The following is an 18,204-nucleotide window of genomic DNA, read 5'->3' as shown; positions in this document are numbered from 1 at the left end:
TAAGCTACGCTACATGATTCATAAATATCCATTAAATATTATTAACAGCGAGTGGATGATTTTACAATTTTCCATCAAATGGTGTCTTTACAAAGTAGGTGACTAGATTGCCTTTGCCCTTCACATAGGTCAGGCCACGGCATTCGCACTCGTATCCGGCGGCCATCAATATTTTCGCAGTGTTTTCCGTTGTCTGTAAGGATTCAAAATTCTTAGAAGCTCTGGCAGGACCTCGGCACTTCGTCACTCACCTGTAAGCGTCCCATTACGCCGCAGGAGTCCATGCGGGAGGCCACATTAACCGTGTTACTCCAAATATCGTATTGGGGCTTCTGGGCGCCAATCACTCCGGCAATCACCGGACCATGATTGAGTCCGATTCGGAGACGGAAGCGCTGGAACGACTCCCGATTAATCGAATCCAATATGGACATCAAAGCAATCGCAAACTCGACCAATATGACCACGTTGTGTTCCTCCGTTCGCTTCTCATCCTTTTTTCCGAAAAAAAAAAAAAAAAAACAAAATAAAAAGAGGAATTGCGTTAGTACCGATTCGATTTAGACCTTGGTGCCCTAGAACCTGAATTGTGCGTTTTTCTGCCCGCCCTCCAGCTAATCCCGAGTATTTCTCTTCCCAGCCGCACTGATTTGACCCTCATTTGGCGACCCTTTTTTTTATTGCTCTCCCTTTTTTGGGGCCAATGCGATTTGATTTCCTCTTTTTGTTTGGTAGTTGTAAAAATTTAATTAAACTGCTAAGCGGCGATTAAATAGCATTTGGAGAGTAAATAACATTGGCCCGATTTGGAATCAGTGTTCAGTGTGGCATGTGAATGGAAAAAAGGGAAAAAGAATGGAATTTTCGCAACATTCCCATTTATTTGGCGCTCGAATTAGTAGCAGGATATAGGGGCTGATAATGTTGGCCAATTTATCAGGTCGAAAATTTAAAGTAGAAAATGTAATACAGAAACTCCAGAAGGACTTACCGCAAAACTACGTGACTGGATTGAGCAATCCGGTCAGGATTTGTCAATGTTGTTATTTACAGGATTAGTGAAAGCATTGAAGAAACAAGGATTAGACGAGATAGAAACAGAGACTAGAGATTGGAGTATTCCGGGAGAAGTACTACTTACCGTGGCTCCATCCTCCTTGCCGGGCCTCAGACCCGAAGCACACATATACGTACTGGCTATGGTCTTTATCTTTTCGATTCCACTGAACTTTGGCTTCAAGAGCAACTGAAATCAAGAGGAATAAAATAAGCTTAAAATGCAATATGTCCCAGAGGACTTCTCGTGTCCTTACCTTGTCGAAATCACAAATAATTTCATTCAGGAGACGCAAACACTCCAGGCCCTGTTTGTTGACATCCGTCTCATCGTAGAACTCCTTGTAGTTGGGAATGGAGGCGAACATGACCGCCACGCAGGAGTAGCTCTCGTGGTAGAGCTCCGTGGAGCGTTCCAGGTGCAGGAAGTGCGTGGCCACGTGGGCGGGAAGGATGTTCTCCAACAGAATCTGAAAATCAAATAAAATTTTCAATTAACATCGAGCTGCTCTCGTATGGAGATGTGATGCATTGCTTGCCTTGTTGATGCCGCGCATCGTTTCCACCTCCTCCTGTTCGACCTTCAGCTTGGCCTTCCACAGAAAGTCCGTGCGGGCCACATACTCTCCCTGACGGTCCAGGGTGTGCAGCACCAGAATGATGACCAGAAGCAGCAGGAAGCCCTTGATCTCCAGGGGTAATCTATAAAGGGATTTTTTAGTTTTCTTTATAGTTCTACTTGTTTAATGCTTACCCATTTTCGATGAATCTCTTATTGTATTGCATATAAAGATCGCTATAACCGAGCACTGTGACCTGTCCTATCAGTGCCACCAGCATGGCAATCAGTTTGAGGATAAACCCAGACCGAAGGAAGGCGGAAATGGCCGCCAAACTTATGGCACAACAATACAGAAACACGGGGGCAATGGGTAAAGCAGGATTGACTTCCAGGGGCCTAATGTCCTCCAGGAAAGTAGCATTAATTGAGTCATTCGATGAATTTCTGGCCATGGAGGTGTCGTTAGAAAGTTCATTGGGAACATCGCCCGGAATCACCGAGTAGTTGATCTGAAAATGAATTAGCTTGTTTCATTTTAATATCAATTAGAGAGCCTTTTCAAACTTACCACACTGAACACCGCACAGGACGAGATGAGAATGTTGACCACAATAAACATGGCCAGTCTCAAGTAGCGACTACTGGCCACCACCTGACCCGGACCATTACGCTCCGTGGTTGAGGTGTGCACATCCGGCACGCACACGTTGCTCAGATAAAGGAAAAGTGCCAAGGACACGAAGCTGGCCAGGAGCGAGCCAAGCAGAACCAAGTTCCTGAAATTGCAAAGGGTCCAAGGACGTGAGAAATGGGGCTCGTTAATGAGAGTTGATCTCACCTACAATTCGATTACAATCAACTGGACGATGGCCAGCGAGAGGAAGAGGATGAAGGCGCAAATCAGGTCGAACCGGAAGTGGGTATCTGGCTGGGCCCGGTACATGGCCTCCCGGGGCGTGTTGCGGTACCACATGGTGAAAGGTTTCAGCTCCGTGGGTGGCCCGAAGAAATTAAAATTGAAACATTTACGCTCGGGTGGCAGTAAATTTGATTCAATCATGGCAATGCTCTGCAATCAACAAGGGAAAAGCATAAATAAAATAAAAAGACAGGAGTAGAGGCCGATTTTTTCTTATTTATTATAGAAAAAATGTTTTTATGTAGTTAAAATATAAGAGAATGTTTCCTACAAAAATAAACCAACATTTTTAAAGGAAGGATAAGGAATATAAAGAGCTTGTATAAACATTTACAAAAAATAAAAGATGACCAGAATTACATGTCGACTTGGCATTTTATATAAAAATGTAAGCAGCTTTGCTTGTAGAAAATATCTGCTGGTTGGCAGTTTTTACTCAAACAGGACTGCTTTTGGTTTTATCCAATTTTCTGATACATTTTGGAAATTTAAATTTAATTTTCTTTAATGCACGTTGGGCTGAAGGAGTCCAATTGAATTTCAACTTACCGCCAGTCCAATGTTCTTAACCAGTTTCGATTCCGCAATATTGGCAAAGGGTCGGTCTGCTCCCCAGCACTCGACATATTTGGTCATCTTGGATGAGGGACGATTGCGGGTCACATGACCTGAAAGGGTTAAGGGTTTATTCGGGGCTAGTCACAATAAAGTTTAGAGAAATCTTTAAAATGGGCAACAATTTAAGAGCTTGTACTTTTATTTTAATAAGCCATTTCCCTATAAAACAAAAAGGATAGACGATGTGCCATATTCCTCCTAACATTTTTCAGTTTGACTCTTTTTATAGTGATCCAAAATAGCCAAGGATTAAAGCTAAATGTCCTTACAACATTGTGCCTACTTTATAGTAACAAAGTAGTCCTGCAACAGCTCAACAAATTAACGTTTATGGATAACTACTCCATCCATCGTAATCTTATTATTAATGAAAAATTCAACACTCCCCATGGCTTGTTACACCTCCAAAGTTGCAGAGTTTTCACGGTCCACCTAGCTGGGAAGGGACAGAGCCAGACAAGCTCATTAAAAGTCGCCCATTCGCATTAAAAATGCCATCAAAATGACTTTGCCACATGCCACACAACGTACTCGATGTCCTTGGTAAATTAAAACTCATAAACCAAAAAAAAAAGGGAAAAAAACCGTAAAAGGCCAACGAAGCCCAGCTGGCTGTCAAAGAAGCTTAATTGCCCCGGTTTTGGCCCCGGTCCATGGCCATGGCTAAAGTTTTCACAAAGGCCAATCCGCAAACAAATGCAAGCCTGGCTGTACGATAAATTTACGATGCAAAAGTTGCCCCAACAGCGATAAAATTATGCATAACCTGAGCTCATTTGTGAAAGTGATTTTCAACTGTTGCGTTTTACGGTGGCTCTTCCCTGGCCCAGTTTCCCTTCGCCACTTTCCCTGCGGCAACTTACCCCCGTGGCTGCGGAAACTTTCGCCACTGTGAATGGACAGCTTGCGTCCTTCGATGAAGGCTCCGGAGGAGCGGCGTCTGTCGGCAAAGGACATCAGACCTGCCGGCGAGAAGGAGGTGAAACACATAAATAAATGTTATCATCGGCCACACCGAAGTGTTAATGCCCTCCACAGATTTTGATTGATGGCACCTGCGGGGAATCTACATGGTGAGACTGTGGGTTTGGTTAAAGGTACATATATTTAAGTACTCTTCTTTAGAATAACTTTAAAAGTATTTAAAATACAAAGGTTACTCACCTTGCACGGACAACTTCCTGCGCGATCTTTCAGGTGCTTCGGCGACTGTCAAACTGTTACTGGCCGATGACGCTCCCGGAGGCGCCGCAGTGGTGGGAGTGACACTCGCAGGATTCGAAGAAGGAGCCGGAGTGCCCGAGTTGGAGATGCCGCTCTCGCTGCCACTCATGCTAAGCAGATCTTCGGCTGGAAGGGAGAGGGCGGTGGACTTGGCGGCAGATTCCGATGCAGCAGAGTCGCCACTACCACGATGGCCACCATTCGGCTTGGCCTCCTGACTAGCTGAGTCCTTTTCCTTATCCTTGACCATTAACGGCTCAGTGACGGCGGTGGCCTCGTCGGCTTCGTCCTCCTCCTCCTCGGACATCTCCTTGATGGACATCGAGGCGGCTGAGGCCAAGGGAGCATGCAGGGGCGTCGTTTCCTGGCTATTCACCGATGTGGGGGACATCTTCTCTTCCGGCTGGGAAATTACAGGACGCTGATCGATGGTAGTCGGCAGCAGGTTGTCAGTAGCATCGCTGCCTTCAATGGCAGGGACGGTGACTAGTGTTTCCACCTCCTTGGCCTCCTCTGTCGTTGGACTGGGATCGTTGTGTTCGATGCACTCCACCACCCGGGGCACGCTGTACGTGTACGCCGGCTTGGGCGGCACAATGAGATACGTTTCAATCTTGTGATCCGCCAGATAAGCGTCTCGATTACCGCCCTCGCCCTGCTCCACCTCGAACTTGTCGCCCAGGAAGTCCAGGGTTTGCTTCGTGATGTGAACCCGCCTGCGGAGGAGAGCATGAAAAATGGTGATTAATGGCGATGGGGTAGAGACAACACACAGGGCGTATGAGTAATCTTGTACACGCCTCCCAGCGACAGACTTATGCAAAATAATTTAGACAGCCACTGCCTATGTCTATTTCTTCGAATTCATCGTTATTTTGTTTATATAAATTGTATCCGAAGAAGCGGCATTCGTGCATGAAGCCCGAATTGAGGCGTCTGAGTGTTTTCCGGCCCATTGACTCTGGCATTTCGATTCAATTTCAAATAATTGAAGTCTGCGTATGTGACCGACCGCAGGTAAGATAAAAGAAAAACATTTTAGCGAACATGTTCTACCTACTACCTTCTACCAATTCACCTGAAAGACTTAGGGACGCGAAATGAATAAACCAAAAGAAAATTTGTTTATTTGTGAAAAATATAAAAGTTAAGCTTATGGGCGTATATAGGTGGTGTGCGGATTCTAGACGTAGGCATTTGCTAAGTAAACATTTGGAATTTACGAGGAATCAGGTTGAAAATTTGAAACTTTTTTACGAGAAAAGGCAACGTTAGAATAAAGACTTTTTAAGTCTAATGGTTAAATGAAAATCGTGGGATTAATGGGTCTTTTTTCATCTTTATTAAAGGTTAAACCTTTCCTAATCTATATTGTTTTAAACACCCATTTTTACTTGGCATTAAAAATACTTGAAGTGGAGCCCGTTTAATTGCTAGTGTGTAGGGACTAATTTAAATTGCCATTACGACTGCTTGACTCGTTTTGTGTTTTCACCGCCATTACTTGGCAGGACCGCCAACAAACCCATTTTTCCCAGCCCCTGGGGCTGTGTTTTGTTTATTTATATTTACCCGCCTTGCTCGTCATTGTTGTCGTTGTCAGTTGTACAAGCATAATGGCTAAAAGTGAGGTGAAACACTTGCATACTTGCAGGTACACGGAAAGAAACTTCAATTGACAAAATTACGATTTTTGGAGTATTTAATCTCATTCATTAGACCTATCATTAGCCTCATTGTCAGCCTTTCTTATATGAATTTCAAAATCATGTATACATTTCAAGGAGTATCCTCCATCAACTGTAACCCTAAAACTATCTTAAAACTATCTTATCTTATTTATTAATTATTAAGTTAGTTTTCTTTAAGTGCACTCACCCAGCGACACCGCCGCTCTCCATGTGGTTGGCCAGGGTAACATCGTCGCTCCAAACATCAAATTGCCACTTTCGTAGGCCAAGGACGCCGCAGAGAACGTTGCCAGTGTGGATGCCAATTCGCATGTCAACATTTATGCCGGTCGCCTCACGCACGTGTCTGACGGAATAAACGAAGGGCAAACAATGAGCAAAAGGAGCACACACTAACATACACACACATAAACACACAGTCTTAGATGTATTATTAAGGATATATACACAACTGTAGGCTAGTTGTGCCGTCGTATTAACAATTTTATGGGCCATAAAACACAAGCAGACCAGGTCGACTACAGTCTGATGTATGATACGGTCGGGAATCGACCAGCGACGTTGAGGGACTACACTGCTATTATAGAGCACCCTATTTTATATAGCCTATTGTAAAAAAGTTATTCCGGGCTTGGGTTTTTTATGAGACCTTAATAAAGGGTTTTACAAAACACTATATTTGCAAAATGGAAAACAAAGAACTCACAAAGTTACTAAAAAATATAGCTTTAAAAGTGTTTACATTTTAATAGAAATTTTATAAATAATTAATCTAATAAATCAAATAAATTTAATATGAACCTTTTTAAGGCAAATTAAAGAAAAAAGACTCTACTACCCATCAAAAAAGTGGTTAAACTTCAAGTGGATGACTATTTTTTCCTTGTAGAAACTTTAGTTCCTGGTTGCCCCCTAACTGAAGGACATCCAACAAGTTCTTGAGTTATTAACGTTAACCAGCATTTTCATTCGGGGTCAAATGAGCCGCATCGAAGGCCAAATCGCTTGGGAATGCTTCGGGTCGGTTATTTGCTATTGTTTTTCTTGTCCATTTGGTTGGGATACGGTGGAGGCTATAGATGCCACAAAGGCAAACAAGGAATTGGATTTTTGTATCCGGTATCCGGATTTTAGGCTTCTGAATTTCTGAGTGCAAAAGTTTCCGGAAGTTTGATTGAACTGCATACGAAATATGAGAACGGATAGAGCGAGAAACTAAAAGCTATTAAGATTTAAAAGCAATCGCCGAAATCCGTAGCATACTTTTCAGGGACGAGAGGTCGACCCTAGACTTGTTTAACTAATTCGCATGATTACATGACAAAGGAAATGCAAGAATGAAAGCGAATCCCCCTCTTGAAGCTAAAATCCATAATTAAATGTTGTTTTCTTGCTCCTGTCAAAAAGTTTTTGGCATTTCCCTGGCTGCTTGTTAAGCCCGTTGCCCGAAAGACAACAGTGTCTGTTTAAACGAGTTTTGTGGCAGGAACAAAGCCAGACTCTGGGGCAACTTGAGAGGCACTGGCCGGCGCAAAGATTAAAAGGCCAAAAGCTGGAAAAGAACCGAAATAAAAGGAAAGCCAGCTCACGAAAATAAACAATAGGAATAAGCACAAGGTCCAATAAAAAAAAGGCAGAAAAAAGTCCGAAATAAGAGGCTCCTTAGTCGTAAGTCCTGAGGCCACTTGCGCATAAATTCTCGCGTGTAATAAAATGGCCTTTGTGTCGATATTGTTTATTGTATTTTATGATGTTTCTGTTTGGCATTCTTTTTTTTTACTTCTCGCTGGCACACTTTTATTGCATAATACGTTTTTAATGGTATTCCCCATCCATAAAGCCACGCAGCTCACGAGAGCTGACCCCAATGGGAAAGCGAGCTTATCTGGCGGCAATTAAAGCCTCGAATATGAAAAGAGATGAGCATGACAGGTCCGATTCGCTGACAAGCTCTTAATTGGATTTGAATTTCGAAATGTATGCAATTTAAAATTGGATTTTATCCGTTTAAATTTTATTTAAAGTCTTTGCTTTAAATAATCCACTGAAATGTCGGATAAACCTTTAAGAGTTCTTTAAAGTTTTAAATTTTATATTACATCTACAGAGTACTTTTAATTGCTCATACACTTTTTTAAGCCGTGTCTACTTTTTATTTTTTTTAAAGCAATATTTAAACCTTTTTAATCCCACCCAGCTAGCGAAGCAAACAAAAGGACGCTTCATGGCTCAGTTAGCCGTGAGTGCAACAAAGATACCGCAAAGCCAACAATCACAGTGTCAAATAGCCTTGGTTGGACGGAAAGCCAGAGTCAAAGGCTAGCCAAGCTGGCAGGGAGCGAAAGACAAACAGGTCGTATACGTGATGACGGACCCAATGCAAATGTTGACTCTGGCCGACAGAACGGATCTGGGCCGTGCCGGGCCGGAACGGGCCAAGTAAGCTAAAGCGATGGCCATAAAAAAAGGGAGACGCCTCGTCGAGGCGGCAACTCACCTGATGGCATCGATCATCTGCAGGCCCATGTTGACACAGTTGGTTGCATGTTGGGGCCGGGAAATGGGCAGGCCGGATACGCAGTAATAGCAGTCCCCAAGAATCTTAATGCGCAGACATTGGTTTTCCTGTTTTGGGTTAAGTTTCAGTAAGGGATGCCTATTTATTATCCTTAATTAATCACTCTTACCTGCGCTATCTGATCAAATCGACCGAAAAGATCATTGAGGGTCTTCACCAAATCGCTGGCCGTCAGAGAACTGGACAATGGAGTGAAGTTGACAATATCTGCGAAGAGGATTGTGACATTGGTATGCCGTTGGACGTGTAGCTCGTGGAATCGAGTGGCGGAGGTGGAGGCTTGGCCCCCAGCCCGCTGGCAAGCATCGGCCATCTTCAGCATAATGCTCCGTTTGACCTACCAAAAAGAGAGAAACCACAAATGGGATTATTTTCTGCCTATTTTTCAGTTCAGCTTCAGTCTAGGGATTAGATGACCCACCTCGGCGGCAATATACGCCGGAATCACGCTGAGCAGCAGTTGCTCCTGCTGTTCCCGTTCGCATTCCAGTTTTACGCGCTGCTCGATTCCCGTCCGGGTTCCGTCCACGGTCCTATTGTGGGCCGCATCTGACATTATGCGATAATAGAGTCCGGAAATGGATGCACTGGCCAGCATCACAATCTCTCCGAAGAGCTAAGTGCGCCAGGAAGAAACAACAGTGGAAGAGCGTGTTCCATGAATAATGAATGTCGAGTCGGGAATGTATATTAAAACAGAGAGAGAAATTTTATTCAGATAAAGCTTTTTAATCAATGATTTGTATGTATTATCTAATTAAGATGAAAGGCCATTTTTATGTATTTTTTTAATTATCTATAATTTTATTTCCAGTGCATCCAAGAGCGCATTGTTGTCCTCATTGCGCACAAAAACACGATGCAACCTAATTAACGAATGGATGGCCGCGAGGGAACGTGCGGGCGGAGAACGAGGCGGAAACCACATCCCATTAGGAGAGTAAGGGGAATTTAAATTAGCAAGGATACAAATTATTTTCATCTCTGACAAAGGAACACAAATTTAAACAGTTTTCAGATTATGCTATTTTAAAGCTCTTTTTTAAAAAAGTTATTTTTAATGAATACTATGTATAAATGTATAAAATAAGGACTTTTAAGGACAGTTAATTACATAAAAAGATTTAAACTCTATTACTTGAACCACTTCTCACACATTTCTTTCAATTATACTTGACGTTTAATTAGCGCTTTAATTATAAAATAGTGACCTGTCATGTTTCATAATTTTAATCTTAGTCATCTGTGTGAAAGCAAACGTTTCATCTGCAAATCTAATAAATCCTTTTACCCAAACCGCTTAATCCTTTGAGATTTCTGGGACATCCACGCCATTTGGGGCTCTGAACAAACCGCTGTGCTTCCGCCAGCTATCAAATTAATTGCCCTTCCCGATCCCATGGTAATCCCAATTTCGCTGCACTTTCATCATGGCCAAAACGCTCTTCCCCCTCGTCTCACTCTCTGTCTCTCTGTGACATGGAAACTAATCCGATCGGTTGGGCGTGCTGGTGGCCAGTATTTGTGGAATATGAATGAATGAATGACTTACCATTGGCAGATTGGGCGAATATTCCGGGCTGGTGCCGATCCGGTAAACGATATGGATGGCGGTCATAAAAAGCGCCAGGACCACAGAGACGGGCCAGGATATGGGCAGCATGGAGTGGATGCACTACGAATGCACAGACAAGGTCTTATAATCCACCGCATGAGAATAATGGAGGAGTGGGCTTACCAGGAACAGTGCGTACAGCGGCAGGGGAGCCAGTTCATCCCCGGTGATGGCCGCAATGGTGCCCAGCGAGAAGGTGGTGACGATGGCGAAGGCCAAGGCGGCAGCCGGGGAGCTCAGCACCGCCGGAAACTGCAGGGCCGTGAGTATGGAGCCGGAGATTAGAGCCGCCAGGACGAGCAAGAGAGTCCGCCCCAGGTGCTATTCACAGAAGAGAATTACCAGAATAATGGCTAATCTTCCATGGCCATCTAAGTGGAGTAAGTGCTCACCTGGTCATAAACGATGCCGATTATTATGGACACCACACATGCCAGCAATGATGTCAGCAGGCCGGATCTGAATAGCGATTTTCGCAGCCGTTGGCGGTAGCGTGTGTACAAATCATTCAGGTGGATATCCTCGGCTGGAAAAGGTAACCAAATTGAAGTCAAATAAAGTACATTATATAGCACTAGCTTATAATCAAATAAGAGCTCTGAACAAATGCAATTTCGACACAAAGTGACATATTTTATGCTTCAAGTTTCAAGTTTAAATCCCTCAAGGCGAATTTGTTTTGTTTGGCTTTTCTTTAGGCTTTTGCCACAAACTTATCAAATTTGCATAAGGCTATAAGCTTAATTTCTATATTCTGGGCTCATCAGCCTCCTGGCGATTCTAGGATTCCTACGTGCCCGAAGATACAGAGCGCCAAGAATTAATTGACCGCCCACTGACAGAGTCTGGCATTTAAATTTGACATTTAACAATGGCATACATTTCATTTGAAGTCACGCAAAGAAACTGTACACTTTCCATTTAATATAACAGACAATTTTGTCTTTGAAAAGCTTCTTAATTGAGCTGTCAGTATCCTTGCCAGGAAAGAACATATCGTACGAACATGAATGCCTTTTGGGGGGCAAGGCAGAAAATGAAATTAAATATCACCTTTGGTCGATTGTCTTTCATGTGAAGGAGACTCAGAAATAGCTAGAATCGATAGAAGGATAAATAAATAAATGCACGACATTCATGACAAATAAAATGGAATTATTGGTGGAAGTATTCAGGCGCCACAAAATCGCTGCTAGCCAATTGAAATCCAAGCAAAGCAAACACAACTCCCCGCAATTAAGTGTAAATAGTATCAGCCCACGCCTGGTTGCCTTCATAAATAATCAAGTATTCAAATAAACCCCCAGCCCATAAAAATAATCCATGAAAGTGTTGTAACCAAGTACTTGAATTACACCAAACACTTAAATTAGCATATTCGGTTCATAAATCAATACTTTTGGATTTATTCGAGTGGCCTGCTAATTGCCCGGCTGGACTTTAATTTTTTTATTTATTTTGTTGGCTAAAGGACATGCGAACGAGTGAGTCCTTTTCCATTGAGGTTTACCTATTTTTAGATTTTGATTTTTTATCTGCCAGCTGCATTGATTTTTTTTACTTTTTTTTTACTTTCCACGCGCCTTACTTTTTAGCTCACAAACAAGCCGAGCAGATTAATCAATAGATGGCCAGTCTGAGGCGGGCAACATCCTGATGACAGGACGTCGTAGCAGTAAGGTCAAGTGGCCAGGATGTCTGGGCAATTAATTAAGCAAAATCCGGCAAATTAAGGACCAAACAAATAATCAAAATGCCTTCAATTGCATGACTGAGGTTATATCTTAAAGGCACTTAACTTTTCAGTTAGCACGAGTCCGGAAAACCGAAACATAAAAGTGCTGTCCATTATTATTTATAAGTACGGGTTAAAAGTATAAAATATATATATTTTTACAACTGCTGGTATGGAAGGATATAAAAATGGAAACCGCATTTAACCGTCTTGTCGACATCGCATTAAGTTAGGGATTCTTCCACTCCAGCACCAAGAGCTGAGTGAAAAATTCTGGTAAAGCCACAGGCAGGAAAAAAATAAGACCAGAGGCAAACACACACACAAACACACCCTTGCTCACACACACACAGAGGCATTTAAAGGACCAAGCGGGCGGTGAAGCTGCCTTCACTTGTTTATTCTCTGCAATCAAACAGAAATTCTTTTGACACGGACTGGGCCGAAAGAGAGTGTGTGTGGATGGGTGTGTTTTTATAGCTTATGTGGGTGTATGGGTTGGGTAGGGTGAACCGAAATTTCTAGGGGGTTCAAATAGGGATTATATACTCATTGAGTATTACTCAATAATATCAGGATGTTGCCCGTTCATGTATTCAATATTTTTATATGAAGTTGCTTTGCTTCAACTTTAATCCTTTTTTAATATTAAAAATATAAAAATTATTTGTTAGCCATTGAAGTAGTTGTAGCTATTTTAATTGTTTTTATTTCCAAACCATAAAAATGTCCCTAAAAATATCAAGTGAATCACCCTCTTAACTGGAATATCTATGCTACTGCTCATAAAAAATAAAACGGCTAAAGTGAAACAGTTGAAGACAACCTAGACGACGAAGACTCGACACCGACAACGACAACGACACTGCAAAGGCAGAGACAGGGACAGAGGCTTCTGGCATAGATTTTATTTCATCCTGAAGCTGAAGCGCTGAAATCCGCAAAGCCGTCTCCTCCATATGTGATTAAGTATGTGCGGACACATTGTCAAGGCATCCTGGCATCTCTCCGTCCTGGGAAGCAGCCAGGCAGGACGCGGAACGAGGAGCAGGCGATTAGGGCGATTGAGTTCGTTGCTAACAAAATTTCATGTGGCTGCCGTCTTTTGCATTAAAGATGCAGGGCTTGGCTTAAACCCCTTGCCATGCTAGGAGGTTAACCGGCTATTGGGTAACCGGCTTAGTACTGGATCTCTTCTCAGACATACATATTTAAAGGAAAAGCAGGCGGGGCCGTCCCCCAAAAATCAAACAAGCAGTCTGTGGAAAGAAATTCGACAAAACTTTAGTGTGTCTCCGTCTAACCTGAAATCGTTAGTACATTTTCTAATTATGCACAAAGCACAACCAAAGTAGAGCAGGCTAAATTAAAGTAGTATATTTTTTGTGTGAGATATTGTAAGAAAAAAATAAAGCAGGTATGTCTAATATCAGAACTTATGGGGCTCAGGTGCCAACACGTTGTTATAAAGTGAGTATAAATGAATTCTTAAGCCTATTTTGAGATATATCCACCCGATCCAAAGGCGAAGGAAATTGAGCGTCTGTTCGATGAGGGCTATCGCATGATCTGTTCTTTGACGGAAAACATTAAGTGCTTTAACTTTGGCGTGAAAGCCATACTCTCATCAAAAATCAGTAGATATGGGCAGCCAGGAATAAAGCCACCGATAGATTATATGTTGAATCGTCTTCATATTGATTTTGAAGTAGGCAAATGTAAGCAGATTTTCCTTTCATCTTCCTTCCTTTATTATAAAGAATTGGTCTTAGTGTATCGCTGTTGCAAAGACTTGGAGAGAGATTTGGCCAGTATTGAAGAAGAAATATTTGGTGGGCTTATCATAAATTTCTTTTACATTTTTTACTCTTTAAAATAACCCCTTTTTAGCGACTAGATTGAATAATAGTAACGGCTTCAAATCATTGTTTGGTAGCATCCTCGAGGATGACTCCGTTGGAAGTAAACACGAAAGTAGTCATTGCCAGGCCATCCTGGACAAATCTCAACATGATCTTCCCAGCCATGGAGTCGCAGCGTCAAAAGCCAAATATAAGGAGGATTCAAGTTTAAAGTGTCCGGTATGCCTGGAGAAATTGAAGAAACGGGAGCCCAAGTCAACCAGATGTGGCCACATCTTCTGCAGCGAATGCATCGAAACTGCCCTTGAATTTTCGCACAAGTGTCCTGTCTGTAAAAAGCGGCTTTTGAAAAAACATGTTTTTAGAATATATCTTTAATGCTCTCATAATATTGTGCCTTTTTTTTGTTAACCACTTAGATATCACTGGCTGGTTATTAAATATTTATTGATTTATGGCTCTTGATTGTCTATTTAAATGATTTATGCAGTGCGGTTTGCACATAACTCGTAATTGAAATGCAAAGTTGTGAAAAAAAAAGTTGGCGATAAATTCATTTTATCTCTCGTCCTGCCACTTGCCATTTATTTAGCCAACAATTTTTGCCTCCATTGGGTTTCGAGTAAATTTTCAAAATGGTTGAATTTTTGGAGCCAAGGCAGCCGAAAAGTATGCAACAGCTTTTGCCCCCGGCTGCGGTGGTGGGGGAAAATATTGCACATACGACCTGTCAGCCCAAGCCGACAGCATAAAATGCAACAAAATGGAAGCACATAGCTAGAGTGGCAAATGCCTCACATGCATAGGAAAACACACAGCCATGCACTCACAGCACAACTACTCCAACTTGCAACGAGCGGCAGCCACCTGCTGCAACATTGTAAATTACATCCTTCGGGCTGAGACAGGAATTACAAGCTTTTTGCGCTGAATCGTGGGCCGCATGGCAAGCAGATGGCACCGACTCTTCCCTTGGCCTTGCCAGGGATTCCAAAGTTGGCGATTTGTGTGCGCGGGTCCTTGAAGTGGATTGTGGAGTTAACCATCCGCATCGACGGCGTTCTGCGGGGCTTATGTACTGACGACCCAAGCTAGAAGCTGGCTTTTTGTTAGAATTCACAGTGATTTTATCGCCCATTCGATGGAACGATTTATTTGAGTGGTTTTCAGTTATATACTTATTTTAAACATGTTTTCATAGACTTTTATTTTAGAGTGAGAGTCTTGGAAGTAATAGCTAGGAGCAAAACATTACTTAATTTCACGTATAAGGTACTTTGTTTCACTGATTCGCAGCATCAGTCATCACCAACTTTATCTTGCAGATATATTTCATACTTATTACAGCACTGTTCTATCTCATTTCTCCTATTCCAAGTTGCAGGTTAGAGCAGGTTCTGCTACGCGGGTAATCAACACCTAGCCGGAAAGAATAATGGCAGGCGGTGGATTCCTGGTCGCAAAATGAAAGGGAGTCTCATCCAAACAAATTGGCGACAATAGAACAACGGAAACGGAAACAATGAAAATGTTCTTGTAGCCACAGAAGCAGCAGCAGCAGCATTTGCTAATGGCCACCCTGAAGGGGAGAAAATAAAAAGACTCCTGTCAGGACATTAATCAGGGTGCAGTCAATGTGAGCGGAGCCTTTGGCCATACTTTGGTGGCATCCCCAGCACCCTGAGCTGGGCAACCAAATTGCCAACAGACGCTTGAGGTGGCAGACGTGTCCTTGGCCAACACTAAGCTCTACCCTACGGGGCACGTATTCTTCTAGTTTCTCATTCTCTCTCTCTCTTTTTATCCTGGCAAAAAGCATCTCTACAGCACAGCTGCCTATTTGTTTTTCTGTGCGTGTCTCTGGCACCATGCTCGTAAATAATGTCATGGCTAAGACAAAAGCCGAAGAAAGTCAACAGTCTGTTGCCGCTGACACTGGCAGAACTCATTTAACTGGCCTGCCTGATATCCTCTGCTTCGGTTGACACTTTCTGTGGCCATTTCTTGTTACCTTTTCGCTTCGGCCCAGAGGCACGCAAGTCAATCAGCTATTAGGCCCAAAACGCTTAAGCTTTCAATTTCCGTAATGGCCGAATAGTGTGTGAAATCCCGAAAGGTGTCCATAGCACGTTTTTAGCTTAAAAAGGGAAACGTTTATTTTTAGAAGGAAGTGATAATAATAACATCCTATGCCAGGACCAGAAATCGATTTTTTTTCTCCAAATTTTAAAGTTTTTCAGACTGATATATTGTAGCATTTTTTAAAGCTTTAAACTGCTCTGGTAATGTATATCCCTTTTTTGTAATTTATCCTTCGCTCACGTACTGACCAGGGCCAAAAGCCAAACAAACTACGTGAAACACTTGGCTCTGAAATCGATTAAGAAAAATCCCCCGCAGACAGGGATATTGAATTTAAAATGACTTGCCATCAGTTCGGCATTAGTTAAACGATGATTTCTTCTAGCTTTTGGCCATTGAAACTCTCTCCGAAAATCAGTGCCATCAAATACCAGATCTGGGTCCACAAATCTGGAGTTGTAATGTGCATATTTTAGCAATAAAGCGCTGACACTGCTCCCGGGCGCAAACCCACTGTCAAAGCAATTTGCATACATCTCGGTATTGTTGCTTTTTTTTTTCTCCCCGACTTTGGGGGCCAATTTCGCGAATACTTGCCCCTACTTTTTTTGTATCCAGGCTGGGAAATGGGTTGCCATTCGGGGCATGTGGCATGCAAATGTGGCATGTAAGAGGATCGTCTATTGTCGGGCATATTTCGTCTTCTTTTGAGTGGCATAAATCTCATATTGGCCAGACCAGTCGCTCACCCACAGGCGAATGATGAATGCAAGCTCATGAACAGGCAGAATGGTGGGAAATGGTATTCGCATAATAAGCCAGACACAGCCAGCAAAATGCAGATACACAAGCGAGCTACAGATACAACAACAGCAGATACAGATACAGATACAGAATGATGAAATGTATGCCATATCTCAGAGGTGTGTGTCCTCGGAATTTCTCATTTCGCATGCAAGTTGCATTCATTTGAATTTCTATTTGTCGGATTCGCTTCGGTGGTGACAGTTTTCTTTTCATGCAATGGAATTATGATGTATAGCACATACTTACACATGTGCCACATGTCTTCCGGAATTCCAAATGAAAACGTATGGTCGGATAGGTGTTAAAGTATGTTAAATCCTGGCCCAACACTCCAACTATTTGGGCTATTCTAGGCCTCAACTATTTGGTCTAATAAACCACTTCCGACAAAGGTTTGACTTTTTGGTTTCTTTTTTATTGCGGCCTAACCCTCATAGCCCCGAAATTGGTCTGTTTATCTGACATTGGCCAACCTTTATTCACAGTCGAATCAATTTACAACTTTTCAGTCAATCACAAACCAATCAGAGTGCAAAATATGAGCACAATCACATCAAGCCAATTGCGGGCTCTATGGCACACTAAGTAATACACTAAGAAAAATAACTGCAACAAGTATTAGTTACTAATTTACATTATCAATTATTGCTATTTTATATGAAAAATATCTAAACTGGCTATAAAATTAAATTGATAAAATCATACTAAAATAAATCCTTTAAAGATGTCAATAATATGACATACTATTTTCTTCATGAACTTCCATAAATTGTAGTGTAAACTGTTAGATATGGAAGATATTTTAGATAATTTAAATTTATTAATAGTATATTTCTTTCTTTAAAACGATATATCAATAATATTTCTTCACTGCCTGCAATAGAGGCGCACTTGGGACTCTTTGTGGCATGGACTGGATGGGCGGCGCCATCAAGAGGCAACCAGGCAGCGGTGTTCAGCCGGCATGGCAGCTGAACAAACAACATCAACAACAACAAATGGGGGGCAGCAGATTGACAGAGGCGCTGGGCGGGGAAGGAGGATGAGGGCGGATGGATGGTGGGTCTGAGGGCGCACTGAATACCGTTTCATCGACACTTTTTCATTGAATTCAATTAAAAGCGAAATTGAAAATTGAAATTCAATTAAGATGCTATAAATACGAGGGTGTGAATGGGCGGGAAGAGAGGATACAGTAAAAGCATTCCTGGATAGAAAGGACCTCCCACACACACAAACACACACATACATACAGGCACTGACAGAGTCACAGCAATGATGATAGATGAGCTGCCAGTAAGTGCTGGTAGTGGATAAAGGAGATTGAAAATGGTCCTGAAATCGATCGGTATTGGTGGGATAGCTCCACAAAAAAATGAACAAGGCACAGGGATATGTGACAGAGGTTTTTTTTATTAATTTCATTTTAACTGACTCTTCTATCTGTTCTTTTTT

General features: G+C 42.3%; 2 protein-coding genes and 1 long non-coding RNA gene across 8 annotated transcripts in view; 2 read left to right on the top strand and 1 right to left on the bottom strand.

Annotated features, from left to right (window-relative positions):
• Positions 1-18,204, bottom strand: part of LOC6506248 (adenylate cyclase type 2) — a 30,866-nt gene continuing 12,662 nt past the window's right edge. For 2 of the 3 annotated variants that reach the window (XM_014909208.2, XM_014909207.2), the window contains 19 exons: positions 10,656-10,789; positions 10,387-10,584; positions 10,201-10,323; positions 9,070-9,264; positions 8,758-8,985; positions 8,568-8,695; positions 6,258-6,416; positions 4,320-5,095; positions 4,019-4,117; positions 3,087-3,205; positions 2,461-2,687; positions 2,187-2,394; positions 1,811-2,127; positions 1,596-1,758; positions 1,314-1,526; positions 1,142-1,246; positions 992-1,006; positions 252-494; positions 1-193 (listed from right to left, as the gene is read on the bottom strand). In XM_014909208.2, the coding sequence (XP_014764694.1) occupies positions 62-193; positions 252-494; positions 992-1,006; positions 1,142-1,246; positions 1,314-1,526; positions 1,596-1,758; positions 1,811-2,127; positions 2,187-2,394; positions 2,461-2,687; positions 3,087-3,205; positions 4,019-4,117; positions 4,320-5,095; positions 6,258-6,416; positions 8,568-8,695; positions 8,758-8,985; positions 9,070-9,264; positions 10,201-10,323; positions 10,387-10,584; positions 10,656-10,789 (3,782 nt within the window). In that variant the 3' untranslated portion in view covers positions 1-61. The remainder of the gene's footprint in view (positions 194-251; positions 495-991; positions 1,007-1,141; positions 1,247-1,313; positions 1,527-1,595; positions 1,759-1,810; positions 2,128-2,186; positions 2,395-2,460; positions 2,688-3,086; positions 3,206-4,018; positions 4,118-4,319; positions 5,096-6,257; positions 6,417-8,567; positions 8,696-8,757; positions 8,986-9,069; positions 9,265-10,200; positions 10,324-10,386; positions 10,585-10,655; positions 10,790-18,204) is intronic. The other variant, XM_001958233.3, reaches the window with a different exon arrangement.
• LOC26514152 (E3 ubiquitin-protein ligase bre1) lies at positions 13,267-14,249 on the top strand. Of its 2 annotated transcripts, none has more exons than XM_032453831.2 (4): positions 13,267-13,468; positions 13,524-13,716; positions 13,771-13,830; positions 13,896-14,027. In XM_032453831.2, the coding sequence occupies exons 1-4, from the start codon at positions 13,418-13,420 to the stop codon at positions 13,898-13,900; spliced, it is 309 nt and encodes a 102-aa protein (XP_032309722.1). In that variant the 5' UTR covers positions 13,267-13,417; the 3' UTR covers positions 13,901-14,027. The 2 variants fall into 2 exon arrangements, with proteins under 2 accessions (XP_032309722.1, XP_014765581.1); XM_014910095.3 differs by having other exon boundaries at positions 13,270-13,468; positions 13,889-14,249.
• Positions 14,828-15,474, top strand: LOC123257171. Of its 3 annotated transcripts, none has more exons than XR_006507159.1 (2): positions 14,828-15,125; positions 15,239-15,474. It is a non-coding gene; the product is annotated as an uncharacterized LOC123257171 (long non-coding RNA). The 3 variants fall into 3 exon arrangements; XR_006507158.1 differs by having other exon boundaries at positions 14,828-15,132; positions 15,245-15,474; XR_006507157.1 differs by having other exon boundaries at positions 14,828-15,132.

Source organism: Drosophila ananassae, chromosome 2R, assembly GCF_017639315.1.
Source record: "Drosophila ananassae strain 14024-0371.13 chromosome 2R, ASM1763931v2, whole genome shotgun sequence".
Lineage (NCBI taxonomy): Eukaryota > Metazoa > Arthropoda > Insecta > Diptera > Drosophilidae > Drosophila > Drosophila ananassae.
Note: the sequence above shows the minus strand (reverse complement) of the source record. Positions and strands in the feature narration are given on the sequence as shown.